The following is a 10,714-nucleotide window of genomic DNA, read 5'->3' as shown; positions in this document are numbered from 1 at the left end:
CGCAGTGTAATAACCATGAAATATGTAGGTGATATAATTGTTACATTAGAGGTACAGAATATTAAATGCATACACAACTAGAGCCCAAATTCAAGTTAATACGGTTCAGAGTATACGAACAACTTCTAGAACACATCATAACTTAGAAATTGTATGCAATACAAATTTCTGAAAAGTGAGTGTGTCCGGACTTCTCCAAAGAGACAATTCTTGTAAGTGACAACCTCCTATTAAAGGATCACCAGATCTTCACATTGGGTTGTTGCTTACAAGGGGTTCGACTGTAATTACAATAAATAAATATTATTATAGCTAGTTAGTGTGAGATAATGAAAAGGACATTTATAGAATGAACATTTTCATTTCTGAGTGCTGTAAATCCTTACAAAGGGCCTTTATTTAATCACTAAGATAAGCGCCTTTTATAACTTTAAATGTTAGTTTAGAAAATTGTATGAATTCTGTACTCCTAACGTGAAGAAAACAATAATAATAATTTTTCTACACCCAGTTTATCTACTTTCAGAAATTCAATACACCCATTGCAAAAATGGCTGCCGGATTAATATTCTTTTGTTTAAATTAGCCTAACTAGTCTCGCTTGAGATAATGTATTCTTTTGAATTTTGTACTGGAGAACGAGGCTAGTTAGGCTAACTTTATTCAAACAAAAGAATGTTAATCTAGCAGCCATTTTTGCATTGGGTCTGTATTAGCTTTTATTGCACCAAAATTATTTTAATGTTGAGGAAACAGCAAATACAGTAGAAATATGACTGTTAAGGTTGTAGCATTCAACTCCCTGGATAATAATCACTACATTTAGTTCATGCAGTACTGAGTCTTGATTGTTGGTGTTCCACTTTGGATTTTATAACTTTGTGGAGAAGTTGAATACTGACCGCTGTAAGGAAACACAAAAGCTATAATGCTGGACTGCTTGTTTTACCGCTTGTCACAGTGTTCTGAAGTAACAAACAAGGCTTGGGAGACTTAGGGGTTCATGCTCCAAGGACAAGTGCCTTTATGTGTGCTTATACTTTCAAATTGTTATGAGGTGAACCTGAATTTGAAACTTAATGAACTTCTGGCGCGTACGTGATAGAAACAAAACGGGAGAGTCCCTGTATCAGGCTTATAATTAACCTGCCAGTTGCCAACAACACCCAATGAAACCATTCAGTACATTCGTGTATGAAGGAAATCAACTAAATATCCTCAGTCGCAACATTTTTTTGTCTGTTTTAGGACATTAAAAACAGCAAACTTAACAGTTTGTTTACTGGTATAGAGGGAGACATAAGACAGTTCCAAGTACCGGTAAACCCATGGTCTGTGGGGGAGGGGGCCAGGGCACTCCCTATAATAGCCTATACGGGAAGGCCCAGTAAACCTGTGGTCTGTGGGGGAGGGAGCCAAGGCACTCTCTATTATGGCCCAGGGGCGGATCTAGGGGGAGGGAGCAGGGGGTGTGCACCCCCGCCCCCCCGAGATGACCTGCGGTTTTCTAATACAACTGGTATTCTGCCCCCAAAAAAATGTGGTTTTTTGGTGTTGAAGTAGAGCAAGAGACGAGTGCACCCCCTCCTAAAAAAAAATCCTGGATCCGCTCCTGTGGTTTTCTAATACAACTGGGAAGGCCCAGTAAACTGGTGGTCTGTGGGGGAGGGGGCCAGTGTACTCCCTATAAAGGCCTATACGGGGAGGGCATGACCGACAGGGGTACCTTTATCAGGCTTCAGGTCTATGAAAAGGCACGAATACGAAAAACATGGAAGGGTTGGGAAATCTGTCATTTTGGACTGTAAAAAGACCCAAAAGGGCTAACAGATACATTTTATAGCAGCTATGAAAAAGTTGAGAAAACGTTCTGATTTTGTGATTTATTCATATTTTAAGGACAGCGCATTTACAACAGATAAAAGGAATGCAAAGTTTACATGAAAAGAGTTCCATTTGTCAATAGAAGGTATATGTTGTAGTTAATTTTTTACCTCAGGTAATTTTTGTTTTTCTTTTGTTTTTGGGTATGGTAAATTATGTATGCTAATGAAGTTGAAACAAAGGAAAAATAAAAATTACCTGAGATAAAAAACTAGCTACAATATATACCAAAGGGGTACCGTTTCTGTCAAAAATGGGATATAAAAGAACTTTACAGATGGAATAATATTAGAAGTCGGAATTATCGGGAGAGGAAAACCTGAGTATCATCGCAGAGAAAAACCTTTCAGAGCAGAGACTAGGGAACCAGCAAATGGCTGGAAATGTGTGAAATATGTGCATGGCACATGGGGGAGGGTAGAGTCCAAACCTGATTTTGTCAAATTGCTAGAGATGAATCCTGTGTGTGCATGGCATGTGGGGGAGGGTACGGTCCAAACCTGATTGTATCAAATGCCTGGAAATCAAGCACATGTGTGGGCATGGCACATGGGGGAGGGTAGAGTCCAAACCTGACTTTGTCAAATGGCTGGCGATCAATCTTATGTGTGTGCATGACATGTTGGGGAGGGTATGGTCTAAACCAGATTTTGTCAAATGGCTGGAAATCAAGCATATGTGTGTGCATGGCACGTAGGGTAGGGTAGAGTCCAAACCTGATTTTTTCAAATGGCTGGAAATCAATCCCATATGTGTGCACAGCATGTGGGGGAGGATAATGTTCCAAACCTGTCTGCTCGTGTCAAATGGCTGGAAATCAATCTTATGTGTGTACATGGTATGTGGGGGAGGGTATGATCCAAATCTGATTGTGTCAAATGGCTGACAATCAAGCCTATAAGAAGGGTATAGTCCAATCCTGATTTCGTCAAATGGCTGGAAATCATTCGTATGTGTGTGCACGGCATTTGGAGGAGGGTGTGGTCCAGATCCAGACCTGATTGTGTCAAATGGCTGGAAATCAATTCTATGTATGTGTATGGCATGTGAAGGAGGGTACGGTACAAACCTGATTGTTTCAAATGGCTGGAAATCAATCATCTGTGTGCATGGTATGTGGAGGAGGGTACAGTCTAAACCTGATTGTTTCAAATGAATGGAAATCAATTCTATGTATGTGCATGGTATGTGGAGGAGGGTACGGTACAAACCTGATTGTTTCAAATGGCTGGAAATCAATCATCTGTGTGCATGCATGGTATGTGGAGGAGGGTACAGTCCAAACCTGACTGTGTCAAATGGTTGGAAATCAAGCCTATGTGTGTACATGGTATGTGAAGGAGGGTACCGTCCCAACCTGATTGTGTCAAATGGCTGGAAATCAAGCCTATATGTGTGCATAATATGTTACATGTACTTTGTAAAATAAAATTGTTGTTGCTGTGACATGAAACCTGTAACATGACCCCTCATGTTTTTAACAAGAAAAAATGTTACCTCTCAATTGACATGTTTATTTATTCAACATTTGCAGAGTTAAAGTTACTCTAAATCCAAATATTTTATAGTGTAAAACACTTAAAAAATATATATAGCTCACTTTTATTTAGCTTGTTGGCAGTAAATTATAATATTTTCAATGTTTTGCGCACTAACAGTGAGCTCATCTTAACAATGTGAAATAATATTAGATCCATCTAAATGCAGATGCTGAAAAAGTAAAAGTTCCTTTTCCTTCCAAAGAGAAAGAATTTAAATTGAAATATTAATGTTCAACTGTGTAAAGGAGCCCCACTTCCCCATTTTTAGGGGAGGGGGGGGGGGGGGCTGCCATACACAAAGAGACACAACGCCACTATGAAACGGCAATGTTTTGTCCTGTATTGGTATCATCGCCTGGTAATGGAGTTATTTGAACTTAACACAAAAAGTACAATTCAAGGGGTGCATGGTAAAATGGTCATTAAGTGACTATTGCTTTATTGTGTGGTTCAGGAAACCACACATTATGGGGGAGGGAAGGGCAAGGGGGTCATAGACAGTCTTTTGCTCAAAGCAAAATTAAACTTCTATGAGATGGACGAGTGTGGATATTTTCTGGAACGACACATCATCAAATTCTCCCAGTGTTTTGCAAGCAAATACAGGGCAATTTGGAGGAGAAACAAGCAGTTTTCAGCAGTCACTCATTGAGGCTTTTTTTACTAGCACCAGTTCAATGTTTAACTATTTCAAATCTTTGGCCTACAATTTGTACAGGATTTTCCCAGATATCCGTCTAACAAGAAACAGATATCTAAAACAAAAAAAATTGATCTTGGGCACTAATTTTTTCCAAGATAATTTAGGTTAACAAAAAGTATGTCAGGCCAATTATTAAACATATTTTGACTACAAAGTATCATTTTCAATGGTTTTTACTTTCCCCTGCTTAACTCTAAGCAGGAGTATTTGGAAGTCACATGTTTAAAATTTAGCATAAAATATAGGACATGCAATATCTAACCCTGAATCTCTCTGATGTCTTCATAAAATTTGTTAATAAACGTATTAGCCAGGGCTGGAGAAACCCAAATAACTGCCACTAGTGTTGAACCGGTAATAAGATACTATCTGAGATTTGCTTTGTTTCAGAAAAATCCTCATTAAAGATTTATATACTAAGAAGTGCCTAAAATTTAAAACCCTGTAAGCCTTAATAATTAGAGTCAAAGATAAAATAAGATTCATACCATCTCATCTGAAAATGCCATTGCTCTTGTCATTATAAAGTACCAAACAAATAAAGTTCTTCAAATTGATTCAGTACTAGGATTTTAAAACAGTTGTAATCTACAAATTCAAATACTATTAACTCAGACTGACATACAGTTGCCTTTCAGTGCATGCTTGTATGTACTGTTGCTAAACATTTCTCTTTCCCCTTACAGATGGTTACATGTACAACATACTTCATATTTGTATGTAAGACTAATCTATGGACCTGCAGACTGTAGAACCACGGAACTTGAAAATCCAGTGGAACTTAAAGAGACTACCGTTTTTATTGCAACTGCATTTGGAGGTACAGTTGTAAGGTTTACATGATAAAAATATGTAACAAAAAATTCTATGTAATGACAAAAACTACTTTGGTATTAGTTACTAAATATAATTCTCTTTTTGGTGGAAACTTGACTTCATGTATATAACAACATTGCTATCCGCTAATTTTTTTTCAAGTGTCATTTCCAGTTATGATTTCCCTGTTCCCACCCTCTTTATATACATTTAGGATAATGCATGCGCAAGAGCTCCGAGACCCTTTTTACCGGTGCTTAGCATGAAAATAACTAATTCCTTGGAAGGTGGATTGTGTGTCACAATTAGCAATTGCCTATTTTTTCTCACCTGTGAGAGATTCCAATTTTTTTTTTGCTTAGGTTTAGAAGTTAACAGAGGCATAAATCCTATGAAGTTGATGCTAAGCATCAACCACTTGGTAGCATTAGCAATTTCTCTTGTCAGTACATTAAAGCATTGGCCATTTAGGTAGCAATAGCAGCGACGTGACCCCATAAGAAATGGGAAAATAACCACATGGTTAATGGGAAACAGGAAATTCAGACGGTTGTCACCATCAAAGTAATCAATTCAAGTGATGTACAGGTACATTTAAATAAGTATTAGTTTGAGTTGATATGATGAAAGAAAGATAGACATTTCTTTAAGTTCCACAGGTTCCGCACTCTGTAGTCCAGTAGGTTAGTCTTACCTTATCAGTAAAACCCCAACCCGGATTTTAAGAGCCTGTTAGGCTAACATTTGCCATGTAAGCCCTCTCTGAACCTGTTAAGCCTAAAATTTGAAAAAGGTTCTAATTTTCTAAAATAGATGAAAAAATTTTGGTTTCTAATCAGTTAAGGAGGGCTACCTCAGTTCGAATGTTACTGCCATCGTTCCCACTCGCTCAGCTTTAGCGGAAATTTTGATTTGGATGCCAAATTTGACACATATTATACTTGGAAATTTTACCTCGAACTGTTACAGTACTGAATCAAGTTTGGATAATACTATCGATGTGGCATTTCTTGATCAGGGGGCAATCTAGCTCTTATCTAAGTTTGAAAGTTCAGCATTTTTAAAATGTACCAGGCCTAAGATGTTGAGCAGTGACTTTAGGGATGTTACAGTAAGATCCAATGATGGCAATGGCAATGAAATCATCACAAAAGCACTCCATTACGTTCAACAACCTTGCACGTGCATCACACTTTTTTGTACATTTCTTCATCATCACTACATGACTACAACATGAAAATGCCTCGTTTCACATTTTATTGAGGACATAAACAAGCCATGACTTGATACAAAAAAATTTTCTTTCTTTTTCTGAGCTTGGATAATTATGGTTCTTAAGGATTCATCTGTGGGAGAGTTCACCTACATTTGACAAAGTGAGTTGGAATAATTGAGATGCATATTGAAAAAATGCAAATTCACTTTTAAAATGACGTTTTTGATGCTGTCACCATCCTCAGATCTTAAGGTCCCTATTTGGACTAAGAGTACAACGTATTTTAAAAAAGTAACTGTCCCTAGATTCTCTGTTAAATTATTACATGGAAGGGCACAGAACTTGCACAATATTACACCTGCAAACACATACATATTGTAACATGTACATGCCTGCACACATAACTGGAGAGTTAACCAAGAAGAGTAACAGTGAAACAGCTGAAATACCGTCGGTGTTTTAGAGCTTACATTCACTTCACTTACACTGACATAAATAACCTGGTATACACACAAGTCATCTTTTTGTAGAGTGGAGAAGTTCCGACAGTGACAAGCTTGGATGGATTTGTCCAGTGAGACTGAGCATAAAGAGACGTTCCAAACTCTTTGTTCCAATTGATCTCAATTCTGGTAATCTTAAAAGGGTGTTTCCAAAGCGATTTGGTTCACCCGGATGAAAATTGTTGTTATATTCCAGTAATGATGCATGTACTTTATCCTGCAGTTGCTCCACAAGTGGCTGATCCATAAGACCTTTGACATCTACAACAACAATAATAACAGAAAAACAAATGAACCAGAAATCAAGAATAGATGGTTGAAGGGTTTTGCTATGCCATCAGACTACTTGTGGGTGGGGGCTGTATGCTTTTTTACCTGTTTTAAACTTTATTTTATAAAATTTGAAAAAACAGTGTCAAGTCCTGAGAATTAGTTCAACTGAGCATTAGAGTAATCAAAAATTGAACTACAAAATAATATAATAAATTGTGACACTTTTCTACAAAGTTATACATTACAGGTAAATTTTCCGTACCTGGGTTTAAAAGAATTATTACTTTTATGCAAACAAATTCAGCATCATCCAGACTCAATTCCTTAAACTTTGCTGTGAGCTGCATTACACGATGCATAATGTCCCCAATTCCTGTCACTTCAGCGGTTGAATAGTCTAAAACTTGTCCCTCGCACAGACGGACTCCATTCTCTAATTCCAGGGATTGTTTAGTTAAATTGATAAGCATAAGTTCCACCCAAGCGCTTTTTGAAAGGGTCTTCTGGTCTCTATCACAAATGCTATGGAGAAAAGGAAGGCATTTGAACCATTCCAGGTTTCTTTTAATTTGCTCTTCAGCTTGCTGTGTAACGTGTGCCAAGGTTTTTTGTCCTGTGTCCTCGATTTTGCATCCCCGACAATCTGCAGAATGCCCCTCTGACCGAGGCTCATGTTTCATCAGTTCTTTAATAAACGAAGGAAAAGTTCTCGAGGGAGGCTTTACTGTCAGTGGTGCATCTACACGATCTGAACTTGAACTGCCGGTCGAACTTGTCCGAGCCATTTTAGCTGCTGGTTCCGATTTGATCCTTGCACTAGCTGAATTTGAATTGTTCTTGTGTTTGCCGCCAGGGGTTCGATCTTCACGTACAGCTATGAAATTCAATGCAATAGTTTTCTTACATTAACAGTTGAGTAAGAAGGAGATGTACACTGATTGGCTGGCTGATAATCCAATTACAACTGAATAAAACACATCGCTATGTAATAATTTTAAAGTAATGCACTGAAGTTAAAGATTAATGAAATATGCAATAGGACGGCAGAGGAAAGAAGACGGCAAACCTTGTGTGACAAAGCGGAACAATAATACTATTATCTTTGAAAAAAATTTTCTGCCAAACTTCACCTTCCTTTGAACAGATTTTTTGTAAAGGACCAGAACACAGTTATATCAAGGGAAGATCACAACAAAACACACATAACAGCCCTGTCATGTTTGTCACACACAAACATTTTGCTGTCCTCCTCTTCCTGTTGCACTAATATGCAAATTAATATGCAAACACTAACAAGGGAAATACTGTTAGTGTAACATCAAGATTTTGTACTACTTGAAACATTCACATCATTGGAAAATCCCTTCAGACAGAGCTTCTGATTCTACAGTGTATGCCACTGACATGATTTCAAACAACTGATCCCAAATCACAAGCATAGCAAGTATAAGGTTATTGCCCATTGAAAACATCCTATTTAATAGAACCTCTGAATTTTCTGATGTTGTTGTGAATCTAAGAAGAGTAAGTATTCTCAGCAAAATCTGGTCTGGAGTAATTACATTATTACATTGTAATTTTTCACAAAAGAGACATTTTTGCCATATAATGTGGCCTCCAGAAAGTTACACGAAAAATTTTTCCCAAAATCATGACAAATTTTTCAAATTCCCGATCTCCTTGATGTGTATATCATGAAAATATGAATTTTCACTTGTTCAGTGAAAAAAGAATTCCACTGACCTTCTTTGAGCATGCCTGCTTTAATGCACTTCTGCAATCTACAGAACTGGCAACGGTTTCTATGACGTTTGTCGACTGGACAGTCTTGAGTCAAATTGCGACAAGAATAAACTTTCTTATTTTGAACACTTCTTTTGAAAAATCCTTTACAGCCTTCGCAACTTGTGACCCCATAATGATGCCCTGTAGCCTTATCAGAACAAATTACACAAATTTCCACTTCATCAGGTGAAGATGCAGCTTGCTGAGGGGTTCCAGGGCTTGAGGGCGTCTTTGCTGTTAATGGGGAAAGTGCTGGCATAGCAATAGGGGACGGGGAAGAAACTGAGTCAAGATCTGCATAAGATTGCCTGCGATTTTTAGCCGATGGGTTACTAACTATGACAGACTCTTGCACTGAACATTGGTTCATGACTGCTCCTTCCTTGCCATTTGCATCAGGAGACACACTGTGCAAATCTCCAGGTCCATTATGTAATGTGTGCATTTCTCTTGGTAAAGATGCAGAGTTTGCATGTAATTGTAACAGTGGAGAAACCTGAGCATACTGCTGCAATGTTGCACGTTGTGCTGCAAAATGTTGAGCCGGAAAGAAGTGTGGAGTGTAGAAAACACTAGCTTGTGCTAGGTAAGGTGATGGGATATTGACTCCTCTTTCTCCTTGAACTAATGGCTGTGGTACCAAAACAGGGTGTCCACTGGATGTCATGAGTACAGCAGCATGAGGAAACAGCTTGGGTTCCGTAGGTGATACTAAACCACTTGCATGGGCACTTGTACCTTCAAAAAGTAAATACAAAAGTATCAGCAGCTGGCTTCTTTTAAATACATACACTGTTTTCTTTACAGGTAGCCATTACGACTCCTGAGGGAGGATCATGAGGTTAACCCTACATTAAGACCTCTCCTTACACATAACCCACTGAGCCCAAGAAAGGTTAACCACACCACTGGGGTCTACGTCCCCCACTCCTTTCGAACAGTGGTGTGGGTTCTTTTACGTCCCACAATATCCAGATAAGTGAAAGTGCTCTGAGACGGGACCTGGGTGTTTTTGTCCTAGTCTAGGAAGACTAGAAAGTCTAACCATTTACAGATGTCATTACAAAGGCAACACTAAGTTTCTTCCCAATTATTTAAAGACCCTGAGTGTTCGTAAAGCCAAGGTTTGAACCCAAGACTTCCCACTCAGCAGACCAACACTCTTCCAACTGATATAACCAGGCGGTGGTTACGTGTAAGAGTTCTAGAGTCAGGGCCGTCACTAAGATCTGAAGTTGCAGGGTGTACAAAATTTATAGTATGTAGAAAATTACTGAACAGCCAGGAGGTTCATTTGGCTCCATTTTCCTTTTCTTTCCCTATGAAAGTAGCCAGGGTTAATGCTCATGGTAGCTCCACGCGAAGCCCTTCCTCTGACTCAACAAGCAGTGACAGCCCTGAGAGCACATTATTTCAAGACAGTGAAGAGAAAAGATGTAGCTGTCAATGACTCTCTAGTCATGCGTGGCACAAGGGAATATCTTACAGAGGCCGCATAACCAAGGTAAATATATAGTGCTAATTGAAAATCAAGTGCAGGTATGGAAATATGTGAGGGAAAATGATATCAAACAACATACTTGTGCTAAAAAATAACACGACTGAATGCAGTTAAACAAAGTCTTATTTTACTGAGCAATAAATTAATATCATCACAAAGAATTGCTATTTCAGTTAACAGTTGCAAATATCCTAGAACTTCCTGGGAAGTCAAATTACGGCAACCATGAAAATAAGAACTGCTTAGAGAAGAGGGTAGGCCAAAGATGAAAACTGATTTCAAACCAAGTGACACGAAAATGCTTTAATGCCTTGGGCCATCTTCCTTCAAAAGGGTACAATTCAGATGGGGACCCATAGAACTCTCATTGCCCAATTCCTAGAATATAATTATACAGGCCTTGTAATATATTATATCTAGTGGCTCAGTCTTGCTTGAATACACTACACCTACCATATACACTGTTGCATGTTTAAATGCTAAGGAAGGATA

General features: G+C 38.4%; 1 protein-coding gene across 1 annotated transcript in view; it reads right to left on the bottom strand.

The window, feature by feature from the left end:
* Positions 1-3,387: 3,387 nt before the first annotated feature.
* LOC140937694 (retinoic acid receptor RXR-alpha-B-like) overlaps positions 3,388-10,714 on the bottom strand; it is a 9,844-nt gene continuing 2,517 nt past the window's right edge. The window contains exons 2-4 of the mRNA XM_073387260.1: positions 8,680-9,459; positions 7,199-7,810; positions 3,388-6,924 (exon numbers count right to left, since the gene is read on the bottom strand). Of these exons, the coding sequence (XP_073243361.1) occupies positions 6,677-6,924; positions 7,199-7,810; positions 8,680-9,459 (1,640 nt within the window). The 3' untranslated portion in view covers positions 3,388-6,676. The remainder of the gene's footprint in view (positions 6,925-7,198; positions 7,811-8,679; positions 9,460-10,714) is intronic.

This window comes from Porites lutea, chromosome 5, assembly GCF_958299795.1.
Source record: "Porites lutea chromosome 5, jaPorLute2.1, whole genome shotgun sequence".
Taxonomy (NCBI): domain Eukaryota; kingdom Metazoa; phylum Cnidaria; class Anthozoa; order Scleractinia; family Poritidae; genus Porites; species Porites lutea.
This window is presented reverse-complemented; position numbering and strand designations above follow the sequence as displayed.